A 27,102-nucleotide genomic window follows, 5' to 3' on the forward strand; every position below is an offset into this window, starting at 1 on the left:
TAAATAATAACCAAAGTTTCATGCAATTTTCATAGTTACTCTAACTCCTGAAGGCTACAGGAGAGAAACTGCAGCATGAGGACTGCATTAGTGAAAAGTTCTGACCTTCTTACATTTGAATTCAATTATTTGGAGAAAAACTCCTCAGTCTCCATTGTGGCTCTATTTTTATGGCACAAAGTGGAATGGGACTTGCATTTGGAGCTCCCAAAGTATTTGGGATGTCATCTTAAGGGATGTCATCAGGCAGGTTGGGACTGTCTCAGAGCACCTTTGTAATAGAGCATTTATATTACTAACAGAAGTAATGAGACATTGCTTTATTCCTGCTCAAGTGGAACTCATGCAACTGGCCAAACCCAAGGCAACCCGAGAGGCTGAAACACTCAGCCAGGACCGACCGCCCAGACAGCAGGAGCAAGAGAAAAAGCTCCTTAGCCTCAGCTCACATTCTCAGGCCTCCGAGATTCAGCACAACTCCATTGCTCCCCCAGGGCCATCTGGTAACAGCCCATCTTCCTGTTCCTACTACAGCTTCCTTCTGCCTTGGGGGGTATAAGAAGGGCAATGGGAGACAACCAGCATCTGGCAAGCTTGGCTATGTGTCTTTCTGGCTACCAAGACCTTGGCCACCTTGAAATCTGTCTGATAGAGATTGCTGCCTGAGGGCTGCACATTTCTCTCAGTCTCCGGCATGCACAAGGGGCTCTCTAGCCACCACAGACCAATCAGCTGGTTCTGGGCATAATTATGAAACAGATACCTACCTCTTTAAAGCACATACAAAGGCTTTGTACACAGCTAAGTGACCTGTGGATCACATTTGGCATTTCCATATTTAGCAGTAGGAAAAGTAATAAGTATGAAGATGCCTAGAGCTGAACTAAGATCACAGAACTACCCAGCGACCTAACAAATTAGAACACAGCATGAAAGTGGTGTGAAAACTACAAAGCCAGAAAGAAAGACTTCTGGAAGTCATGCTAAAATGCCTAGGGGGATAAGAGTGCGTAAAGAGATGAAGGGAAAGACTATTGGCGGCCAAGATTTTGAAAGTACAAAAATAGCCTTAAAAAACAAAAAACTCTGAGTACAATGCTGGAGAAATGAGCAAACAGAAAGATGGGGAAACAGAACTGAAAAGCAAACAAATGCTTCATGGGGAAATGAAAGAAGTAATAAATGTGGGGATGGCAAGAAATAAGCAACTTATCAATAGAAAACAGGACCCTCCATCAAGAAAACCAATGTCACTGTGAGATTTGACTTTGTTTCACATTATCCTGAGAAACAAACTCTAGAACAAAATATTCAAATGGAAAACCAAACCAAAACCAAACCACATCCCATCGTGGATGTTGGCTTTTATTCTGCTTTGGTTTCCAGCTACTCTGAACAGGAATGAATAAGTACTTCTCTGAGCCAAAGAGATTCCCAGCACTGCTGGCTAGAGCTCTATAGAGATCCTGCAAGTACATACTGGAAGGCCACCCAGAAATATTCCCAAAGGATTAGTTAAAGTTTTGAAGACTACTCTAGCATGTCAAAATCCAGAAAGTAGTTCAAGCCAGGAGTAGCCAAATCTGACATAAGATCAAGCTGTGCTTTCTCACATGTACAGTTCTTATGCTTCAGTTTTCTCCTGTACAAATTTCAGTAGATACTCATAGGGACACAAACCACTTGTGAAATGCCTCACCTCTATTTTTTTTTCTAGGGGGAAGAAAAATTCCTGGAAGTAGGAAATTTATTCTTCCCGAATACAGTCAGTACAATATGGACAACAGAACTGACAACAAAACAACTTTCAGGAACATTAATCCCTGATTGTATCTCCTGAACTACTCAAAGTTCTTATTAAGCTATATGAATGTTGCTGTTCAGTCCTGCTTACATGAGACATAATTATGCTACAACATGAAAAAATTGCATGCAGAGCCTGTTTCCACTCATACAGCTCTGACTGGGGGTGATGTGGGTGGGGTGTGCACTGGGTGTGTGCACTTGCGCCTGCCAGAATCAAAGACAGAGATTCACAAAACATGGGAAGGATGACCAAACTTCACACTGTAAGCTGTAAAGGCTTCATATACTGGTTAATTCACAATGTCCACTACATGGTGTATCTGGATTTTTTTCCTCCTCTTTCCCCTTAAGGAGAAAAAAATAAAAGGCTTCTGTTGTAGACTGTCAAGTCCCCATGATCATATGCCACAAAGCTCTATGAAATATTCTGACGCAAGCACCTAAATGGAAATTATTAGCTTTCCTATAATTGTGTAGTTTTCACACAGTAATACCAGAATTTTCCTTTTTAGAGGCTTTATAGTTGTATTTCCTACCACCAGTTTTTCCAAGCAACACATGCTGTGTTTACTTGGTGTGGGTTTTTTAATTGTTTCAAAATTAGAACACTAATCATAGCAAATTATTATTATTATTATTACTTCATAATCAAACTAGGGGCTAGTCCTATGAAGATACAACACCAGAAGCTACTAGTTTTCCTAAGTTTTTTTTCACACTAGCTAATGTTACAGCAAATAGCAGTTCAGATGCCTGGTGACCAGATTAGTTTTTAGTAAAGCAGTACACACCAGAAACATCTAATAAATGCATATATTTATGTGGCTGTTTCCACATGTTCATGACATAAGGAGGCCCGCCTAATCTCTAAGATTTTGATTTCTACTGGACAATTGGAAATTACCTCCTCTAGGCTCCTTAGTAAAACCAAACAGATAATTAAACAGCCAGTGTGTTAGGGGAGCCCTTATGCAAAAACTCCCAAATATTAGTTTTATGGTCATATTTAAGACCTTACCTTTTCTTAGGCCTGAAGCACATCCACCACATTCTAATAAATAAATGTATGTTAGGTTTTTAGGAATGTGTCTATCCCATAAATTTTTACAACTGAATTAGCAAAAAAAAAATCTCAGTAATAAACCTTTGCATAATCTTACAGAAATCTAAAAGGGTTTTTCAGTGCATGATACAAAACCAAGAGCATGGTATATGAAGTTTAGAAGCGCTGTTTTCTTTTCATAAGCTAGAAAACTTAAGAAGTAAACATGTTTTCTCTTCTGAGGTTTCTGGTTAACTGTAAACCATCTTGCAGCCACAAGTAAATGCATCCACACAAGGTAAGACTACCAGAAAAGAGGTAGCCACACATTGCGACATTAAAAAATACCTCATTTCTTATTAGCATTTTCACACGCATATTACGACTTAGCAAAACATTTAAGAGCTCTAGACACTTGTTATGCAGAGCAGATGTCCTAACACTAAGTGCGATGTCAGATGTAATTAAACTTTAGGGCTCACCTTTGAAAACTTCTCAATCTGGCATCCTGCCTCCATCATGAAAGTTGTTGTCATGTTGTATCCAGTTTGCTTTCCATGTCCATTTGGCCACCAAGCCTCCACTGCAGCACTCTTGAACATACAAAGGAGAAAGCCTGAGCAACATGTATAACAAGAGGTATCAAATGCACCTGGGCTTAGATATCTCTGAGTGAATTACCACAAGCCTAACGAGGTTTTGTGCTTCAGCTGAGACATGCTAACTTTCTCTCCAGAGAATGTTCTCGCCAGAGCTGCAGCTCTGACATAAAAATCAATTCAAAAGAGAGGTGAGATTGTGTGATTTCTTCTGCTGAAGTCCAGGCTATCACTTCATTTTGTGTTCACAACAGGCCATGAGCATGCCTGGACATGCAGGCACACATCTAGCACTCCTCAGCTGAGGTACACTGACACACTATTCCTTGAAACCCCAAATATTTGTGTGAGGAGCAGCCACTGTTCACTGAGCTCTGTATCATACACCTCCTCTCATTGATCCTTTTACCTATCCCATGCAATATTCAATATACAGCAGTAACACTTTTCAACTGTGATTCTGGTACTTTGGGACCATAATGACTGCTTCACTTATGTCAAGCTTTTAAGTCAAATTCTTTCATTCCTTCAGTAGTTTTTTGCTTTGTCTCTGTATGTTTCCTAACCACATCATTAGTACTCTATAATTTTTACAAACATGAAATGCAATCTCCAAGATGACAGAATATCTTCACTTTAGCAGCCTTCTTCTGCCACTCATTCCTGTTGCCAGCATCTGCCAGTTATGTGCATAATACAAAAATTGTGGAAAGAAAGCAATAACGCATGCAACCAAACAATGGAGGGATTAGCACTGAATTTAGTCATGCAAGGAGTATCTCAATTTTTTCAAACAAATTGAGGCCAGAAAGCAGCCCAGTAATATGTTTTGCTGTGGCTATACTTGGACACAACCATGAATATATCTTTGAGCTTCTCTGATACAGAATTCTCACAACTGCTGGTGAGGAAGTTCTGATCTCTGTGCTGCATGGATACAAACGGAAGAAGCACAGAGTCAGCGAGTGCCTCGACAACAAGGGAGTGTTCGCAGCTGCCTGGAAAGACTGGATGTCTCATTGGCCACTAATGATGTCACCCCTCTGCTCACCACTAGCTGATAAGCAAAATGCTGTCACGTTGGCAGCACAGCACTCTGCGTGGCAACCGCAGGAAGGCTGATACACATCTCTGCGATATGCACCACTCGAGCACCTACTGACTCCACAACATAATCTGCAATAAGCTCTTAACTAAAAATACACTTCTGGCGGGGTCTCAGTATCTAACATGCACCACACAAGTCTGTGTACAGACTAAGGGCTCTGTTTACCCCATCAATACATTAGAACACATTTCAGGGCTTCTCATAAAATCAGCTGATGTGAATTCATGCAGCAAAGCCTTTTGTGAACAAAGAATAATGAAACACTGCTGCCTCTGCTCTGAAGGAAGTCCTTCCTTCCAGACTTGCAGTTGCACTATACTAATAGATGTCTTCTGAGGCTGGGACAACTAAATAAGCAAAAATAATTTTTGAAGTTTCATTTTGCAGTGCCTGTTTAATGTAATCCACTAAAAGGCTAAGCAGAGGCACACAGTTGCTTTAAATTAAACTGGATATTGGTAATTGCTCATGTAACTTGCATGTCAGATGACAACAGTAACAAAAACTGTATGTTTCTATGCTTCTGTGTCAAAATAAAACAAAGCACATAAGCACACAAGTCACAGAGTGTGCACACTGGAACATAAACACCCTGCTTGCTTTCTCTCCATGCAAACAGCTGACAAATGAACTCAAGAACACACACAGACAATGCAGTCAAACTGGCAAAACAGATGCAGTGTTACACAGCAGTGCAGAAAAACAGCAGAGCCAGTAAAATATAGAAGAGCTTGAAGGCAGACCCTCTAGTGCTATTAACTGCCAGTATTGTCAGAAGCCCCAAATTCCTGCTCACAGCACATCACCCACCCACAAATGTGTGTCCTGCAGCAGTGAAGCTCCTGTGGAGAACTTCATCAGGTGTGGCTCCTGCTGCACCTGCCAGGGCTCCCACTTTGCCCACTGGCTGGAGCCTGATTTTTTAATTGAGTTTGCTCCTCATTAGAGCACCTTTTACCAGTCAAAAATTCCTCCTGAGATTTGCCTATCCAAAGGACTATCAGCAAATGTAAGGAGTATTACTCCACAAAATTTTCTTTTTATTTTATTTACCTGAAAGTAAATAAATATCTACTGAGAGGCTTGAGGAATGCTGCCTCTCTCTCCTGGGAGAATCCTATGTATTGTAGTATATTCTGGTCCCAATCAGTCCAGTAAACAGTAGTATGTGAGATACCTGCTGCCCGTGAAGTGAAGTGACACGGGGTACCAAAAGTTATTTAGCTAAATAACTCAAAAAAGGTCATTTAACAGTGGCCAGTGATTATGTGACCTTTTTCTAAGGCTTCATCACCTTTTGGCAGTGAGCTACATAGCTTCACAGACATCAGATTTTAGAAAGGAAAAGAACTGTTCTCCTACCCTGTAAGGGATACAGAACTGTTGTTAAAAGTCAGGAAGACAGTAAGGAATGGGAAGGAGGCCTAAAACTGGCATGGAGGCAGAAAGTCACACTGGAAACCAGGGGAAACGTTTTGCAGCTGAACTAGCTCTCCACACACACCTCTTTACCTTGTTGATGTTTACAAGCAGCACAATGCTGCCTTCTCCAGGTTGAAGCTTCACACTGAACATTTGCTGTGTTTGTAACTTGGGAATGTTCACAGTCACAAGACCTGCAATTGGCTTGGAGCTGACTACATCAAAAATAGACTCGACTTCAAGACACCACTGTTGAGCACTCTTTACTACGTGAAGAGGGAGAAAAAAGATGGGAATTTAAGAATTATGTTTATATACCTATTAGTTAATATGATCTTTCATTAAATAAAAAATTCAAAAACTAAGATTAAATTTAACAATTTTCAGGCTGTGTCTGAACCAGCCTACATGGTTAATCTGCTTATTTAGTGTGTTTGACATCTGAGTCCAATGGAAGAGAACAATGCAATATGATTTATGTTTTTTAACTTTTTTTAATTCAAAAGCCATCCAGGCTTCTTTTCAGAGCTCTGTACAAAAGTCAGAGACCTTGACACCAGTCACTTCATTAGGAAGGAATTTTTTCCCACCAACTCCAACAGACATTGTATTTGCTTTTAGTCAGCACTCATATGAACATGGTACTCTTTGGGAAAGATTGTAATCACAAGCCAGTACAATCACTTTTGTCAATGAAACAAAAACAGTATTAACAGAAAACGAGCTGAATTCATCCCAGACTCACTGGACAAAATGAATGGAGCTACACTGTGGATGAATTGGGCCCACTGTGTCTAGACTTGACAGGCTATATCTCTATGTTCCTTCTCCCACCCATGTGTCGTGAAAAAAACAAGTTAATGACTTCCCTGAGATCTCTCTGAAGTTACCACAGAGCATCCTCTCATTTACAGACCTTACTGAATAAAGAGAGCCAGGGTCAAGGGTACTCAAGATCTATGTGTAAATTTCCCACTAACTTCAGCAGTTGAATTGCCTAGCTACTAACACAGCCTGGCTAATCCTATACTTCAAATATTGCAGATTAACATAAAGCAAAAGCAAATAAAACAGAAAACAAGGAGAACTAGAACTAAGACACATTTTGTATACCCAAATTACTAATAACTTACCTTCTCTTTTCATTTATATAGTCTAGCCCTCCTTGCTTCCCAAGAGAAAGAGAGCTCACTCCAAAAAACAAAGAATTGCATTCAGCCCTGATGTGATTTTCACAGTTTTTCAAAGAATGAAGATCAATGATTGAGTTCCCAAGTTTATATTACACCCAGCATTACCAGTGAAGACCAATTTTCTGAAATGTGGAAAAGGTTAAAAAGTACCCACCCTACAAAGGTCAGACATTACAGTGCATTCTTCCTCCCTTACAAAAGCATATAGAAATTCCAACCCACTCCTAACTGCCTGAACTGTGGGGTCTAGACAGAGAAACCAAGAACAATGAATCTTTCACAGACTCAGCGGTCAAAAGGCTATGACACTAAATCTGATGAACAATAAAAGTACATATGCAGCTTAAATTCAGGTTGCTCATTTATTCTTTCTTTTTCAAACATAATTATGTTTGAATACTAATAAGCTCTTGCTCTGGTTCCAAGCCACTCTCTGCTGAAGGAAAGAGGTTTGCTCTCTCCGCTTACCCAGAGAGCAAGACTTTACCTACCAGAATGTGGAGTTGTGGGAATGTGGGAGGGACCAGAAAAGATTTCTACTGTAACTAAATTTTAGAAAGCACACAGTCTGTGCTGGGGCTTTCCATGGAAATTCCAGTCATGTCAATTCTATTTAAGACCTGCAGCTATTTCAGGACGCTTTAAAAGCAGCCATGGAGTGATGTCTTCCTCTTTTATTCATACACAACAAATCCATTCCCAAGGGCCAAAATTCACCCCAGTGCAGAGGACCCACGTGCTAGCCTCCACTGGGTCAACAGGCAGTGAAAAAAAGTATGTGGGTGGTCTACAACCAGGCATATCACCATTTGCAGAAAGTTTCAAGGGAAAATTAACTACTGTTGCACAGCTGCAATGATCTTCAGGACAAAGGAGAGGAAAATCAGAGACCACTGCAAGAGAGGAAACCGGTTTGGTAAGTTAGGTACAAGAATGCAGGAGGTTATCCTCTCCAATTGAAGCTTTAACAATTATCCTTGAATAGCACAACTGCTTTTCTCTCTCAGACTTCATGTTGTGTCCTGAAAACTCAACACTCTTTGAACTCTGTTCACTGTGCATTTGTCCTTCCAACACAACACCAAATTCCCATAGCAGCTTTGCCTTTGTTTGAAATGAAAGTGAGATGAAAATGAGACATATTTACAAGGAGTATTTACAAGGAGTCTTGGTGAAAACACATGCCAATAGAAAAGATTTTTTTCAAAACCAAAGAACAGGTGCTAATCTCAATTACACTACATTTATTTCTGGATTTTAAGCAAAAAAATTCTGAATTTTAACAATTTTAACAGTTATTGTTTGTATTGAAGTATTGTTTCAATACCTGATAAAGGTGTGTTCTGGAAAGAAGTACACATGAAGTCATAAAAAACCCACAGAACATTTCCTACCTGACAGTTAATTTGGCTTACCAATAAAATGGTTTGTATTCTAAAGGTGAAACCAATAACAAGACAAAATAAGAGACTTACCAAAGAGAGGAGTTATAGAAAAATAAATCAGGTGATAATGGTTATAGGCCTCAATCCTAACATCTTTCCAGATTCCCTTGAGTGGGAAAAGAAGGGCCCCAGTCCCAACTAAATGAACATTGCTCCTGGAAAACAGAATGATTATGTTACAAGTGCCTGTTGTTCACATAGACATTGATGCCGTGCCAGAAATAAAAGACATTTGCTATCTGGGAATAAAATATTGACATGCACTGAAAGAAATTTTCTGGTTTCCATAAATCCAGAAGACCCTACAGTATTTTTTTCTTACTTCACAACCAAAACTTTGCTGCTACTACCTGTATTATACAAAAAATTAAATTTTGTATTAAATGTCCAAGTATGGAGAAATTTTGTATTACCAAAAGAGCAGAACAACACTAAAAAACAAGGTTGCACACCACTAGTACGCCACTAAAAAAACACCTACAAAACCCCAAACAATAAAGATCAAAAAAACAATCCAGGAGATTACTCTCAATTCAGCTGTGAATTATCTTAGTTTGTAATGTCAGTATTTAATTGTATACCTAAAAGACAAACTAAGCAGAAAACTGACAATTAGAAATGTTACAGTATTCTAGAAGAAAAGTATCAAATTAAAAACCATACATGAAATAGTTTATCTCCTATTTTTAGTTTTAACACCACAGAGTAATACGAGGAAAGAAATGGATATGTTTGGAGTATTTGTGTAGTTCAGTCATGTTCACTGCTTCTCCCCTTTTTATAGTTCTCTTATACAAAAACAAAGGGAACAAAAACATGGTTGAGAAGTAGCTTAGTTCTGGTACTAACATCAGAATAACTGTCAGAATTATAAAATGCTGGTCAGGCAGAGAAGTACGTACACTAATTTCCATTTAGCTGTTTTCAAACCTGGTCAGACCTCTACTTAACAAATCCCTTGACAACATCTATTCAGCTGCCCTCCAAGTTTCACACAGCCCCAGCCCCCAAAGCAAATACAATAGATCTCCTAAAGTCTTGTACAGTGACACACAGTTCTAAATTTAGAGACTAATAACTTACAGCCAAAGCATACTAATTTGGGCAAACCACATTGCACAAGCCTGGCCTATCCCTTGCGTTGCCAGTCAGCCTCCCTGTCTATCAAACTGACAAAGGGCCTTCCAGGAAGCAAACACTGCACCTATTTCAAACAGAAAACCAGGGATAACATGTTCTTAGAAAACATGTGCAATTGCAAATAATTTCCCATTATAAAAAATAAATAAATCACTGACAGATTGGCAGGTTTCACTAAAAACACCACAGAGACTGCTATCAGAAACAGTATGTCACAAGAACAATATGCCTGTATCACTGGGGTACATTAGCAGTGACAGGTTTGTGCTCTGCCACAAACTCCTACTCAGATTTAGATAAGTTTACTGCACTTAACACTGCACCTGAAATGTGTAAATAGCTCTCCATTACTTTCAGATGGGAAGTAAACAGCTTATACCAATGCCCTAGCATGTCTGTTTACTTTTAGATGTGACATAGCTGCTGTTGTTGCCAATATTTGGAACTCAAAATGTTTCTGGAAATTTCTGGAGCAGTTTCCAAATACAGTCAAAAAATTCATTTGAGGAAAAAGCACTAGGGTACTTTCTAACAAATTTAAAGGTATAGTTCAATGAAGCATAAAATCATTCCAGGTCTCTTTTGCTCTATAAGTAAGACTACAGTTGAGTAAGTGCCCTGTTCCTTCCAAGCCTCTCCTTGCACTGATTTCTGAGAAACACAGTGGACTCAGAAGAACTAATAAACTTTCTAAAATGTAGAGAAAATAAAAGTAGCAGCAAGCAGAAATAAAGACAGCATCTTAATCCTAAAGGATCTTTCCAGGATAACATGGAGTCCATGTTTGCATTAATAAATTTTAAAGGAAATTATATCCAGGTTTGAATACCAGATTTACAGAATCCTAGTCATTTTTTTGAGGAGACTCTAGAAGGACTTCATTAGAACGTTTGAAAATAATTATCAAGAAAGAAAATTAGAAAATAAGATCATCTAGACACTGCCTCTATCTGCTGCAAACCTATCAGAAATACATGAGATGCTACTCAAATGATAGTTTGCCCTGAGTTGTTTTATCACAAAGAAGCCGTTTCTTAAATCAAAGTTTCTGAGTTTCAGTCATTATATTACACTGCTGTTTTCATTGAATATGTACATATAAGTCACACTTGACAACACTAGGTTGTTTGTTAGGTAACACTTCTTGGGACCTGCCAGAGCTGCCCAGTATAAATAGCACAGCACATGAGCAACAGCAAGCACTCAAAAAGCTGCTTGGATGAGATTTTTACAGCCTTGGTGATAAAACACTGGTATTTGCAACAGTGAACTCTATTGTCAGCATACATTGCTAAACCCACCCAGTGGATCAAAATGGAATGATTACACATTTCTCAGTGCTATCCTGCCCTCTTAGCAGCAAGTCTCCTTGCTGACTCTTTGATGAAAACAGCCTTTTAAACATTCTTACCACTTATCACTGGCCTTCTCACGCCTCCTGTATTGTCAACATAAAAAAGTACAGGTTTCTGGGGGGGATGGGAGAAGGAAGCTGCAATGAAAAATATGCCCTACTTATAAAACAACATTGCAGGTTTCAGATACAGCTGTAAGGACAGCCTGTGGCGCATTCCTCTTTCCCAGCCTGAAGCCAGAGACAGACAATTCTGCCCCTACCTTTCTGATGAAATTAACGTGGCACTCTCCTTTCTGCACAGGTGGAGGGCACGCCGGGGGGATGCTGTGTGCTTTGTGACATCTGCTCTGCTCTGCTGCGTATGAAACGGCTGACAAGAAACGGACCTCAACGCAATTGACCTCCTGGATCATGCTGCTAATATCAAAGCTCTAGGACAAAACATAGAACAAAACCATTACAATGCTGACATTTATCTATGAGATTTATAATCACTATTACATGGGGATTTTAATACCATACATATATTATTCAAAAGCTTTTGAAATACAGTCTCAGCATGCTCTGGTTTTGAAAGAAAAGATGTTTCTGGGCAAACTGCTTTCTTCACATCAAGCTCCTGTTGCAGGCTGCAGCACTATGCTTGCACAGAGAAGTACTTGAAGGACAAGGACAGCAAGAGAATCTTTACCCTCATTCCTCATCCAGAACCCATCTGCATCTTTGGAAAGACACCTTATTTCAACTCAGCTGCTCCATACATGAGTGCTTCCAGCTCACGCTGCGCTGCCAGCTCGTCCACCACAAGGCACTGAGCTGCCTTGTCCATGAATGCTACAAAGCTGTTGTTCATTCCCCAGAATGGAATGAGTTGCATTCTAATCCCCCAAATGTAAGACACACATTCTATGCCAGCACCAAATGAAGCATCTGGGGGCTTCCTCACCAGGTCACAAAATCCCCTTCAGTGTGGCTGGAGAACAGAAGAAATGTTCCATTTCAGAATTATCCTGTGCTATCAAGACAATGTGGTTCCGATGGCTAATACTCCTTTATTCCTCAGAGTGCATATTTGTGAAAAGCCAAGTCTTGGCCATTTTTCTTTAATTTGGGAGCAGCCCAGCTAGAATCACTTATTCCTGTAGCATAGAGCAGGATATTAGAAAGCAAATAGCATTCCCCAATTCGGAGCCTTCAGAGAGTCCTTCCTGCAGATGTTGTTGCCATGTGGAACAGGTGAACAAGGCACAAGCCTGGGTCACAGTAACCTCGGACTCAATTTAATGCAGTACATGCTGGTTTTACAGTGAAGGCCATTTCATGAATTGTTACAATCTGATAGAAAATGAAGTTGCAGAAATATGGACAAAATAATACCACTTTTCTGACTTTCAGAGCCCGCTACTGACAAGCCTTTAGATACCCTCCAAACAGCAAATAATTACAATTTCATAAAAACTCTATGAAATTTTTGATTTTACTAATGGCAAAAGTAAGTCAAAGAGAAACTAAGTGGTTTGTCCTAGGTTACACAGACCCAGGTGGCAGAATGTCTTATGTCTCAGTCCAGTGCTTCTGCAATAAAACCTGCCAGAATGGTAAATGCTGAGATATGGAGATGCCAGATTTCATTTGTAATTCAGTTATTCCACTATCAATCTTCCTTTAACTCTTCAGATTTTTTGATTAAGATAAAAGCAAGAATTGCTTCTTATGTTAATACCAGAATAATTTTGTATTTTAAAGCTATAAAATTAGTTTGAATGTTTTTGCCACTCTCAAGATCATTCCATAATGAATACTCTCATGCTGACAATAAGTAAAGCTCAAAAATGCAAGACAAGGTTACCCAAAGTACCATATTAAAAATAAACCACTCTCTTTAAAAACCAAAAGCATGAAACATATACACAGGCTTTAGAGCACGTGCATTTTCATTGCAGTATTGACATGTAAACCATTCTAATACCAATTAGTAAGCAGATTTACAGCTAATAAAACAGATTTAAGCTTATGTTTTCTTGGAGCTGGGACAGATCCCAAGAAGCAAGACACATTATTCTCTGAATTGATCCTCTTGCATTGGTCCTCTCATTTAGGACAAGGCACATTCACCTCTAGATATGACCCAGTTGCTAGCGAAAAGGTAAGTACACTTCCCTTCCTAACGTTTACCTGATTACACATGCAGTCTTCAAGTCAACACTTTCTGCATCCAAGCACCTACTTTTATGGGTAGGTGAATGCACTGGAAGTGCTCAGAACAAAAGGGTTTTGAAGAAAGCACAGAAGCAGAAATAAACAGAAACATACACGTTACTTACGTATCTGTTGAACATGTTGTCTGTTCTCCCGAGAGTGACATTGTTGAGCAGGATCTCTGCTACTGTATCTACTCCCTCAAAAACCAAATTCACTTTCTGCCACTTTCTACAAAAGAAAACACAGATGTGAAAAACTGTCAGAGTACCTAGAGATAAAAACACACAGGGCACAGACAATGTAAAAATGTGTATCACTATTACACCAGCAGTTGCTTCAGCTACTTTTGACTCAGCGTAGCTACACTGTACCTTTAAATAGTCAAACTAAGATGACAGCTGAAGTAGCTCAAGTCAGCATGTTCAAGAACACATCAGGTTCACATACCCACCAGATATTAGACAGGATAGCTTTCAATTAGCCTAAGTACTATCTTTTTTCAGCTGACAATTCATAAGTAATTTTTAACAATCAATTAAAAAAAAGAAAAAAGCTACAATTGAAGTGTTCTGTAGCTTTGCAGCTGCACATGATTGCATAATTTATCAGATACAGAAGTATTAAGCAGATTTTGAGTGGATGGATTAACTTGCAATTCTGCATGAAAGATGGCACAGAACCATTTTAGACATATCTTTATTGCATACCTGATGTCAAAAGGAGTTTTGAACGTTCTGCTGTAAGTCCAGTTATCTAGTGAGATCCATCTGTACATCACATCATTAAATCTATAGTATGGATCCTAGTAACAGACCAACAAAAAGAAAATTACATTATTTATTTAGTTATAGTGTTACTACATTAAAAGTATCACAATATCCATTAGATGAACACTTATTTCAGTCAGTCTGCAAATGCAAAATCCACCTCAGTTAGTCCTGATACTCCTTTTCACCCTTAAAATTTAATGTGAAAGCAAAGCTTTAGTAATATTTGACTTTATTTATATAGCTCAAAACCCCGTCTGCTATAATCACTCAAACTAGAAGTAGCAGGATTTGTTTTTACAGAAGAAATTACTGGTCTGGAAATTAACTAATAAATCCAGAGAGCTTGTGACTTAACGAGAGGAAAAGAAATATGATCACCCTCATAATTATGGAGAAAGTAAGACTAATAGGATTTTAAAGGCAGAGAAACAGCATTTTAGGCCTCTAGGGACAGCAGTGAACAAATCTCTAGTTTAAAGTTATTGCAAATAATCCAGTTGTTCCTTGTCAGCTAGACTTGCTGTGGTAAGGATAAATTAAATTGCTGTATGTGGAGGGATGGAGAAAGAGAAGAAGGAGAAGCAACACCAACGGTTTTGGTAAAAAACGGAAATACTACTTTTGAGAATAGTATTGCATTTACACCAAAGGTGTCCTTCTCCCTTTAACCACACTACCTAGTAAGACTAGAAGGCACAGCTGGTCTAAGCTATGTCCTCAGCCTTTCTGGCTTCATGCTGTATTTATTACCTTACAGTGGGTCACCATGTCCCTCACCCAGCTTAAAGGACCTGACACCCCACAGCCTCACGCCTCACACAAAGGCAGCAGAAAGGTCCTGTCCCCTGTCAGAGAGCACACAGGCAGTGTCCCACGGCCTGTCAGAGAGCACACAGGCATCCCCTGTCACAGAGCACACAGGCAGTGTCCCACGGCCTGTCACAGAGCACACAGGCAGTGTCCCATGGCCTGTCAGAGAGCACACAGGCAGTGTCCCATCCCCTGTTAGAGAGCAGACAGGCAGTGTCCCATGGCCTGTCAGAGAGCACACAGGCATCCCCTGTCACAGAGCACACAGGCAGTGTCCCAGGCCATGTCAGAGAGCACACAGGCAGTGTTCCATGGCCTGTCAGAGAGCACACAGGCATCCCCTGTCACAGAGCACACAGGCAGTGTCCCAGGCCATGTCACAGAGCACACAGGCAGTGTCCCATCCCATGTCACAGAGCACACAGGCAGTGTCCCATCCCATGTCAGAGAGCACACAGGCAGTGTCCCTTACCCTGTCAGAAAGCAGAAAGGCACAGTGTCCCATGCTGTGTCAGAGAGCACACAGGCAGTGTCCCATGGCCTATCAGAGAGCACACAGGCAGTCCCAGGCCATGTCAGAGAGCACACAGGCAGTGTCCCTTCCCCTGTCAGAAAGCAGAAAGGCAGTGTCCCACGGCCTGTCAGAGAGCACACAGGCAGTGTCCCATGGCCTATCAGAGAGCACACGGGCAGTGTCCCAGGCCATGTCAGAGAGCACACAGGCAGTGTCCCATCCCCTGTCAGAGAGCAGAAAGGCAGTGTCCCATGCCGTGTCAGAGTGCTGGTACCCAGGTCCCAGCCTGACAGCCCCTGCAGCAGCTGCAGCAGCTGCAGGGCTGAGCTGCTGCCCCAAACAAAGCCAATCTCTTGTGGCCTGCATGACTCAACCCGTCTCAGAGAGAGGGGAGCTGCGTTAGGGTTTGCTTTGACAGGAGTGTTCTAACAGCACTAACTCACTTAACTACCCATCCTGGATATCCTCAGTCACACTGAGGAAAATCTGCCCAGCTTTTTTTTTTTCTTTCCTACTTGCTGGAACTTAATTTTTCTCCCCATTTCAGGAGTCAGTATGCATAGTTACAACATTTGGAATTTGAAGTCTTCTGAAAAATAATGGTCTTGTACCTCATATTTGTTTTAAAACTAAGAGAGTCAGGCTCCATAACAAACACATAAACCTATTTACATAGCAGAACAAAATCATAACATCTAACTGACTCTCCTCAGCAGCACAGACCCTTCTGTAGTCCTACAGCAATACAAACATCATTCCTTGGGCTCATACAGAGGGAAAGGTGTCACCCTGCTTCTACATGCCATGCTCTATCAAATTTCTTACTACAAAGGAAGAACAAAAAGTAAAAGCCTTGTCACCTGAGTAAAACTGTGACTTCTGTATTGATAATACAGTGTATTCTCTAAAAGTTAAGTCATCATGAGGTTACAGGACTATCACTGAACTTTAAGACATTCATTCCATTACTTTTGGTGACTATATTTCAGACTTCTATTGAGATGCAAAAGTTAAAGCCAAGAAATGCATATTAATATGCAAAATTTAGGCTCATAAAAGAAACTTCACTGAGATCATTGTACTGAGATAATGAGAGGCAAGCATAGAATGTCAGAGACCGTGAAACCCCACAATATGTACTTTAAAAAGCACATTTTTAACAAGTCTTGCTTTAACATTATATACCATCTTATATATATTTACATATGCATACATATTTGTATTTAACATTACATACTATTTTATTTCACATTATGCTTGGAAAAATGTGCATGTTAAATTTCAATATTTGCCACTTGTATGTGTGAAATATTTAACAAAAGGCGTGAGAGGAAAGTTGCAAATGCACTACCAACAGCAGACTGTAAAGCCATTTGGTTAATGGTCAAACAATCAACATCAGCGCCTCGGCAAAGATGCACAAAAGAAACCTGCACCATTTCTCCCGCAAAAGCACAGATACCAAGATGCTAATGAACAAAGTCTTGACTTCTGGAAAATACAAAACTGGTCTAGCAGGAGAAATGCAGGAATATTTTATCAGAGCCAGAAATCATTGCCAAATGGGCTCTTACAGGAGCTTACAAAGTGACATGTTTAAATCTCAGAATATACTGAAGATCCTTTTACCGGAAGGAGCTTTCTTCTTTACTAGTCTACAGCCTTCAAGAAATGCACTGACTGCTAAAATAGGTGTCATAGAAGTGCAAATTAGCCCTTCTGACTCACAGGAAAGCTCACAGTTCCGTGTACCTTCATGTAAAAGTTAAAAGTTTACTGATATCATTGCTACCTAACCAGTAAGACAGCTCATACATCACATAAAAGCTGTTAAATGCTAATAGCTGGTCAGCCATTTTAACCACGACAAATGTTGAGTGTTGTAAAATCAGTTGTGGCAACGTTCAAGCAATGCTTTTAAGACAATTCTCAAGGTTCTGGAGAAAGGCATGATCAAAATAAAGTCCTCTAAGAAAGCAGAATTACTTTGCCAATACACTTGCGAGGTTATTGACTTTTCCATTATTAAATACAACTGTTCTGAGTGCTGGAAGATGTAATCATGTAAGTCAAATTGTTTGGATTTCTCTGAAACAGAATTTCATCCCACATTAAATCATTTCACATCAAAATGAAAGGCTTAGTTCAGAAAAGTGCATGCAAAAAAAAAAAGACAAATTTAAACCACTTAAAGGCACAGGAAGAAATTGAAAGATGGTAGGAAATAGGCTGCACATCTATTAAATACACTTCACATTCAATAGCTCACCAGCTCAGTATGTTCCTGGAAGCAATTTATAGAGGGGTGGAGTCAACTATAGCTATTTTTAGATCCCACCAAACATAACAGCCCTTGCATTTTCCTGCTCCCTGCAATTCGGGGAAAAATCTGAAGTATTCAAGCTGCCTGCCAGTTTGTTCCCTGCTCCCAGTCTCAACGCTGTAAGCAAGCAGGAAATCACCCCCTAAGAGGAGGTTAAAAGCCCTGCTACAGATCATCAAAAGGAAGCAATTTCCAGGTCGGCTAACAGGACATCAGCAGGGCTTCAAAGGCACTGGCAGCACTACAATGAAGGACCTGCCAGTGCCCAGATGGAAGCTTCTCCTTGAAATGATTTTAAGGGGATATTGAAAAGCCACGGTGTTATAAGCTAAGAGCTTCTCCTGTTAAGCAGGAAATGGATGGGATATGAAAATATGCGAAGTGAGGCTCCAACCCCAAGGGAGCAAGTGAGTGGGCATACCCTGGCTCAAAGAAAGGACACCTCCTGGTCACCCAGGATCCTGGAGTTCTGAGGGGCATGGCACAAACACCTGAATGACACCAGACAGAGTCAGCTGTACCCAGGTGGAAGGTCTGCATGAAGTAAAACAAAATTTAATAAAGAGAACAAAAACCAGATTCCTTTGCCCTACCCTGCTTTTGTTATGCTCTAATTTGAAGTCACCTTACATGCTCTTCTCTCATAAATTAGCACTGCTGATATTTTATCATGTACACCATAAGAAAATTCTGATGGTGTAACAGATCACCAGAATAAAATTTCTAAGTGATGTTTCATGATTTACAGTTTAATGATTCTGCTCTGGGCAACTTCAGATGAAAGCTAAGTAGTTAATATTTACTTATCTATATCCATGTGCTCCTTGACATCACAAGTGATAGCAGTCAGCACATTTATATAATTTTCACAGCTTGAAGTCAGGCTGAACTAACAGCAGTGATGAACGGATCATACCCTTGGAGCGTGAGTTTTGGAATTTCCTCCTAAAGTAACTAAATTTCAGTAGCTGCTCTCAGAAAGCAGCAAACTGAATGTCACTGTCATTGTTCAAGATGTGTCACAGCAGAACACTAGGCCAAATATGACTAAAGAGTTAACACAGTAATACCCACTGCTTAATATTACCTGAATACTTGGATGTATTTAACAGACCACTATAAATCTTACCTCTTTTAAAATCACAAGCTTTTGAAAGAAAAAATGAATGTTTGCACACGTGTTCTCACAGTTCAGCAGAGCATCTGTATTTCACTGGAAAATAATATAATCATCAACTATTCCAACAATGAATGCCACCTAACCTGAACAGAACAATAGGATACCAAATGGAATTGTTACCTGGCTTGTTCCAAAAAAAATCTAAGTAGTGATGAAGTGTCAGAAAATAAACAACAGCATATTTTATACAAATGCAGAACAAGCTACAGAAAAACACACCACTTTCCAGAAATGTAGAGCTATCAGCTATTAGTACATAAACTTCTGTCTCTTCTAGTAAGTTTTGATAACCAAGTATGACCAAGAGCACTGTTAGCTTCTCTGTCAAGTGCATGCCCCTGTCTAACAGGCCAGAACATGCAGTGTTACCCAGCCCGTATATCAGCATCACACTTGCAGACCTCTCATAATACTCCATACAAGTCTAACTGACAACTAATAAGACAGAACAGCCTTATGTACAAAGGCAAATGGCTGTCACATGAGAAAATCCAGCTACAACAGCCATATTCCTCAGAACTGGAAATTTACTGGAGTCACCTGCCAGTAAGAAATGGCATCGTGCAGAACCTGGACAGTATGTGGTAGAGGATGCCTATTTCCAGCACACAGACTTAATAAGCAAGTTACCTGTGGGTACATATGGCTCACCAGAACAGTGCCTGAAAGAAAATACTACACTGATGGTGGTCAAAAGCAAAACTTCCAGACATAATGGTTTTGGCAAATCTTTTCCCAGAGCTGCAGGGTTAGTAAAAGATTCACTGCAAGTTTGTAAAATGTCTGCATCCAAAACAAAGCTTTGCTCTAACTTTATGCAAGCGACTATTACACTTCCCTATGTGCATTTCTCATGTGTTTTTTAATTTTACATGTAAATAGTAGAAAGAGCTACAGGGTCTTAATAAAATGCTATTAAAACAATCAAGCCAAACACATATTCTGATGCAATCTCCTGGCCCTGGAGCTTTTATCATAGTTAATCCAGCATTTGAACTACACTGATTGAATATGAAAGAAAATAATACTTTGGTAAGAAACTCGAGAGTCTTCCCCAAGAGCATTTTTTGAGCCACGTGCATTTGGTGCATTCAGAAAGACGTGTTTGTCCAATGTATATTTTATGAGCCAGAATAAAGATATCTCTAGAACAAATGCTAAGAGGATCCAGAGAGATGAGTAATGAACCCTCAGCATCAGAGAGATGTTTTTCAATTCAAGTGTATGGCTTGCACAGCAGATTAAAGTAAGGCTAAAGACACGCAATCAGCTAGAGCATCCCTGTGCAAAAACAGTTTGCATGTCGACCTAAATTTGAAATGAACCACACAATGATAAATAAATTGCTTGCAGCCTAGTCTTGCAATCTAAGCCACGTTCTGAAGGCTTAATATTCATCAGCTTACCCCTGCTGCCCTCCTTCCCCTCGTTGTGAGGTGCCCACTAAGCTACATTGCTGGAGTAGGCTTCTTCCAAATTCTGCTTTAAATTTCTGTTCCAGGTGCTAACCCACTGAAAATCTCACAAGTACAAAAGCAAAGGATGCAGTGAGATTTGCCACTTGCAAATCACACAGAAAAACAGCATGTAGATTTCATCAGGTCGCTGAACATAGGGGTTCTGCTATCTAGAATTATTTTGTTCCCACTAGCTTTGTTCTCCTATTTCCTGGTACAGCTTTTCAGATCAATCTCCACTTTTGATTACAAGCTGGGTTACTGATCTAGTGACATCTTCTGTAAGATGAATAAAGATCCTATATTCCATTGCAAAGAGCAAAAGGAGCAAATGAAAAAAAATACCTAAGACCAAAACTTGTATTTAGACATCTATAATAAATGTCCTGTTTCTATACTTGACACAACACCAAAAAGGGCTGATTTCCAGAGATAATGAACTCTGAGAAAGTGGAGCAAACAGCGCTCTATGCCTCTACAATTAGGGCAGCATGCATGCTTTTGTATAAATAGGAATATAGGAAAATAGGAACATGATTTTAGGCAGCTGCACTTGAAAACCTTGGGTCACATTCACTGCAGTGAAGAAACCTCAGGACAAACAGCTGAGCCCCCCTCTGGAGCACAAAGCCTCACACTGCAATAATGAATGATGTCACTGACTCCCTCCAAGGGTCAAACAACACAGGCTTGCTGCTTTGTAGAATGCAAAGCATTTAACACCATCTGAAATAGATTTCAAATCTGCTAAGGTTGCTCTGCTGTTCTGGGGAGCATTGATCTACATTCTGTCTTTTAAACAAAAATGAGATTTTAAAACAATTTAGTTATCCAAGCGCAAATTTGCGTGAATGCTTCTTTCTGTAAACTGAGCTTTGCTAAAATAAGAATGGGTTTAAGCTGGCCTTGAGTTACCTGTACACACCTATACATAGAAACAGGTTACCTCATTCTGAGCTTGGAACTAGCCAGACACCAGCTGGGTCCAGTCCAGAGATCAAGCAACCACACTTTGAACCATTTTGATTAACTCAGCACTTCAACAGCAGCATCACCAACTTGGCAACAGCTTCCAGTCCACCAGCTGTACCAGCACGTGTTTGGAGCAAGTTCTTACTTGTATTCAAGTAAACATGTTTTAAGTGACCACAACCAACCATCATGGATTTAATTAGCCAAGCACCCACTGCTGCCCAGCTGGCTCACTAAGCTCTCATGCCTCTGTGCAGGCTTGGGATTCTGCCCAGGCACATGAGAGTTCATGATCCTCATTTCCAAATGTACTGCTAAATTATAGGTCACTTTGTAAGTGTACTTAGTGTGAGTAGTTAAATGTGAGTCTTTCATTACATCACTGTCCTGTGTGCCTGAGTCAGTGCATTGGTCACAGTTTCTCCTGATGATTATTCACACTTCTTGCAGCAACACCTCCCAGCACAACCAAACATCCCAGATGTACAGTTCACCCCGAGCACTTTTGCATCAGAGAAACTAGCACAGTTCCTTTCATGGATCCTCCACATAAAGTCTCCCTGCTCCCTGCACATTTGACAACTATAAAAGAGCACTTCTGAAACCTTAATTCTCAATGTCCAAGATGTCACATCACTTAGCACACAGATGTTAAAACAACAGATCATCATAGCTCTGCCTATCCTTCATAGCACAGTTCTTTTTCCAATGTTGATGCTCTGTATCTGGCAGTGACACTCTTTGGAATCTATTATTAGTGCTGGGATTCCCAACGTGTGCCAACACAGAAAATGCTAAAATTATCCTGCCCAAATGGTGTCACTTTCTCCTTTTACTTCTCTAACTTTAATCAGAGTATAGTAAGCAGAAGGATAAAAGCCAAGAAATAAAAAATACAAAATGCATACATCCAGAATGTGTTTTTTAAATAAATGATGCACAAGAACTGCAATATTAGGCCCACAATAAGGGAGGGGTAATATGATACTCACACCATACAACAGTACATTTTCCAGCACAGAACTGTATTTATCATCTTTATAGGTGACTTTGTTAACTTCACTGTGTTTTATTTCTTTGTTCCAGGTACACGTTTAATTTTCCTTGTTTCGTTTTAAAAAGGCATCTTGTTTCAACAATGATCCAGTTAGTGCCACGTTTCTTGTCAGGTCTGAGTCACAGGCACCTTATGCTAGTATCAGATTACTTTGCTACCCATCTGCAACTGCAGTTTTGAAAATTTTTCCAAGAAAGTGGTTGCTGTGTTTCTATAAATTAAAAAATCTAATAGAGACAAGTGTAAACAGAAGCAGAAAAGCTTCTTCGAAGTGTTAAAACAGGAGTTAATCCTTTAAATTTGTTTCAGACTATACTTTCCTTAGGCGGAATGGGTGTATATGACCTGAACTGTTCTGATAGTCCCTACAAGTTTTACAAGGGTTTTTTAATGGCCTGAATTCCCTAAACTTATTGCATCAACGAGTCAAACTTCAGGAGTGTGGGTTTAACTTTCCATTCTTTTCAGGGACCACTATAGGTACGCATGACCTACACGCTGTGAGGGTATTGCGGGTATCTGGTGTCAGCCCCTTGGCTGCGTGTCAAAACCACAATCTCACATACTGCAAAGCTTCCATCTGTATCCTCGGCCTTATGCGGGACTGAGCACACTGCAGCCACCAAAGGAAGCCTGGCTGCTGCCCCGACGATGCCAAGCAAGCCTGCAGCGGCCGGGCAGCCGCCGGGAGGGGCTTGTGTTTTGGAGGGCTGGGTTCTCCCCTCGGAGACGGGCTGCCCACGGCGACGGCGGCCGCTCCAGGGCCCGGCTCTCGGGGTACCGTACCTGGATGAGGCCCTGGCAGAGCAGCGCGGTGTGAACGCAGCCCGGCACCTCCGCTCGGAGCGACACCGAGCCGTTCCCGCTGCGGAGCCGCCAGCTCCCCCGCAGGCTGTGCACCTCCGGGCTGCCCGCGGCCACCGCCAGCGGCAACAGCAGCACCGGCAGCGGCAGCAGCACGATGGGACTCATAACGCCAGCCGCCGGGAGCGGCGAGCTGGGGCGGTGCTTCCAAGGAAGGAAGGAAGGGAAGGGGAGGCAGGACGGCGGCGCTGCTGAGGGGGGTGGAGCGCGGCTGCGCGCGGGGCCTGCGGGCGGCCGGGGCGGTGCTGCCTCGGGGCTGAGCGGTGAGCGCTGAGCGCGAGGAGCAGCGGCCGTGCCGCGCTCCCGGCCCGGCTGCGGCGGCCCCTAGCGCGCAGCCCTGCTCCGGCACGCCGGCCAAGGGGCGGGTTGGTTTTCTTTCTTCCTCCAAGAAGCACGGCGGAACAGCGATAAGAGGAGCTCTAATACGGTTACGAATCGCTCAGGTGCAGCAAATGCACTCGGAGCTCTAGAAAACGGCAGGGAGAAGGGAAGGGATGAGGAAGAGCTGTGGCAAGACCGCAGTGGGTTCTCTCAGTATTGGCTCCGTCGAGTCGTGAGGCTTTCATATGGCCTCAGACTTCCACATCCTTTTTTCCAGAGGAAAATTACAGAGGCATATAAAACTGTAACAAACGTCATGGACATCTCAAAGTACTGTGGTTTCCTCATAAAGCAGGGCTGCGGATTTAGTGTATAAAAATACAGTAAATTCCTCTGCAAAAGGACAGAAGCATCAGCTCCTAAGAAAGAACATACAAGGAGTATGGTTTTCAAATCACACTGTAGCTTTCCTGTGTGCCCTTGCTAGGTTAATTCCCTTCATTCACAGCCCAAAAGCAGGAATTAACAAGTTTTTAAATAGCTCAGTAGAAGGCCTTAGCTACTCTCCAGGTGTAACATCCATGGTGCTTCATGCTCTGTTCCCTCTGCACCAGGGAGTGCAGGAGCTTCTAGCTCACCTCCATGGACTGGGAATGTTTCACAGCAAGCCCCCCCAGACTGACAAGAACAGGAACACCAGAGTTTTGTTTTAGCTCTTGGCTTTCACACACCTATTTCAGCATCTGTAGGAATCCACCCTAAAATTTTTCTTTAAGGCATGACTGAACATGGTCAACATGCCTATATATTTTTGATGCAAATCCTTTCAAGCTGACAACCCCTTGTTTCAATGCAATATAAAAATATCAGTCCTTCCATTCATCTTCAAAAAAAAAGTACACAATCCAGCCACAGGTAATTCTTTTCACCTGTGGAAGCACAAGAGGGGGTGCAATTCTGAGAAATACTGACTCAAAGAGAAAGACAGTAGCTGATCCTTTTTTCTCTTAAAAAATTTCTGCTGCCAACTTCAAAAAGGGATAGCTGGGACCCACACTTTTAGGCAGCAGAATGCCATGCAGAAACTTACCTGTTAGAAGAGTTACCATGTGTGTAATTTTAAGACAGAGTAAGCCACATTCCATTTACTGACCAACTGAAATGCTGGTCCCATTTCAGTTCAACTCCCACTGTCTTTTAGTGAGATTGCCAAAAAAGGCTATCATCGTAGATTGAGCTACCCCAACTGGCTTTGCATGCTGTAGAATTCAGTCAAAATTAGCATCTTCTCACTTTTAAGAATCCAGACTATAAAATAATTATACATTAATAGTATAAAGCCTTACTCTGTTTCTGTCCTCATCAGTCAATGAGTAATGTTTTCAGGGCAATCAAACATTTCAGTGTTCTTTCCTTAAATTCACTGATACAACACTAAAACCATTTAAACCTTATAGTGCTGCTTATATTATTTCTCAAGAAGCAGGTTTACAGCTGTCAAAAAAGAAACTGCCTTTTTTTTTTAGTAAATCTTTTCCAGCAAGTCACGTGATAGGTTCCCAGTAAGAAGGAAACTGCATTTCAAGATGTTTACTGTACTTCCGTGCTTTGCCTTTTATTCTTTCTGCTTAAGACTGACTGGAGCAACACACACACCAAAAAATCTCGACCTAAAAACAATGCTGTAATTAAGTATTCTGAGAACATGCTGTTTCCTTGTTCAAGGTTTATAATTAAGTTAAATCATGTCTCATTTTCATGTCCCAGTTTTAGGGTTTGTTTTTTGTTTGTTTGAGGGTATTTTTAACCAAATGACATTTTTACTGTTTCAAGATATGAATTTTAAAGCCTGTGGTTTAATCTTTTTAAATCTTAAGACACAAAACAAGATAAACCAAATACTTTCTTTTCCTGTGTACTATATTAACCCTCTTTCTGAAATACCACAAATTTAGGAGGTTATTACAATTCTTATTTTGTGATACTGCAAGCAGATATTCTTTATCAACTAAGACAAAAAGCTGAAGGCAAAACCATGCCTTTGGCTCTATTAGCATAAATTCAGAGCCAATTCCACTGTAGCTGCCCAAATTCTGCCATGTTAATCCAGAAGTCCTTTGTTTCCAAATGCTATGCAATCTCTATCATTACAACAGGCTGCTGCTATTTTCTCTTTCAAATTCATGTTCAATGAGCGCATGTAAAGGTCTTAAACAAAAAGGTTCTCAAAGATTTGTATGCAGTGCTTCAAGATATTACTGCCCCCACCTGTCCACCCTGTACCATTCTTCTGGTGAAGGTGAACACCTCTGAAGCCAAACAGGACTTGTGCTCACAGCAGTCTGTAGCAGGGCATGCTCTCTCTTTTGGTAACTGTGTGCTGCTGAGGATACCACCACCACAGACCATTTGTCAAAGATGCAAAGCAACTAAAGGATCATCTACCTTAGGGAATTTCCTACTGATGCAGCAATGTCACTGTATGCATGTTTGTATGAGTGTAAATAACTTCAGGCAGTACAGAATATTCATAAAAAAGCCCCACAGTTCCTCAACATAACACCAGACCTCTGTTTTCTGACCGCATGTGCAGAACAGAACTACTGTGCAGAACAGTTACCCTCTGCACTGGAGTTAAGACAATGTGATGCAGGGAGCTCTCCAGCCATGGATTTCTAAAGGACATTATTCTGTACTTATGTTGCACTCCATCCAAAAGGATGTTAAAAATAAAATGAGGAAATAAGATTGCTTTTAGATGATGATATTATGAATACATCACTAGAAGAGAATGTTGTAGTAGGTTATCATGAGCAAAATATAAAGTGACAATCTAAATGGTAGGCCTGGAGTTTCTTTCATAATTACGGCAAAGTCTGTAGGCCACTGCAAGGGGATTTCCTTAGCAAACAAAATTACCCAACAGTAACAATCACGAGTAATTAAAAATAAGTATGTAGAAGGGAAGCTACTGCTCCAGGCAAATGCTGTAATGGAAGGGGAAAAGCGAAAAATATGTAATAACTTTAAAATTTCAGAAGCAAAAAGACAGGTGATGCCTTCAGTATAACCTTCAACTTCATCAGGCATGCTGGGGCAAAAGCCTGTATTTGTATCTCTATATAACATCTTGCTTTGAGATGCACTTAAACCAAAGATTTAGGTGACAAGTCACCACCTTCCATAGAATAGGCACAAAAAAGCCTAAGGACCTTCAAAGCCAGCATGGCCAGATTTCTAAAGTCATGTTATTTACAAGGTGGAATTCCCACAGCTTTTATTCTCTTCATTTTATAAACAATTTTGAATCAATCCTAGTCTATTTGTAAAATATATAACGCTGATCATTGCCATTTACCCTTTACTTCATAAGCAGCAAAATCAGTGTCTTGCACAGTGCTGTCCAAGCTCCCCTTCAATTCTCATTAAAACTTACTTAAAACAAACAGATTCTCTGGCACTTATAGAAAATAAGTACCACAAATGCAGACATTATGAAACAGGTTGCTTAGCCTTTCTT

The 27,102-nt window shown here is 40.7% G+C and overlaps 1 protein-coding gene across 1 annotated transcript in view; it reads right to left on the bottom strand.

The window, feature by feature from the left end:
• The window catches only part of MANBA (mannosidase beta), a 46,295-nt gene extending 22,870 nt beyond the window's left edge, over window positions 1–23,425 (bottom strand). Inside the window, 8 exon segments of the mRNA XM_030947757.1 lie at window positions 3,331–3,441; window positions 6,068–6,243; window positions 8,646–8,721; window positions 8,723–8,770; window positions 11,373–11,543; window positions 13,437–13,542; window positions 14,022–14,116; window positions 23,184–23,425. Coding sequence (XP_030803617.1) covers window positions 3,331–3,441; window positions 6,068–6,243; window positions 8,646–8,721; window positions 8,723–8,770; window positions 11,373–11,543; window positions 13,437–13,542; window positions 14,022–14,116; window positions 23,184–23,369 — 969 coding nt within the window. The 5' untranslated portion in view covers window positions 23,370–23,425.
• Window positions 23,426–27,102: the final 3,677 nt, after the last annotated feature.

This window comes from Camarhynchus parvulus, chromosome 4 (genome assembly GCF_901933205.1).
Source record: "Camarhynchus parvulus chromosome 4, STF_HiC, whole genome shotgun sequence".
Taxonomy (NCBI): domain Eukaryota; kingdom Metazoa; phylum Chordata; class Aves; order Passeriformes; family Thraupidae; genus Camarhynchus; species Camarhynchus parvulus.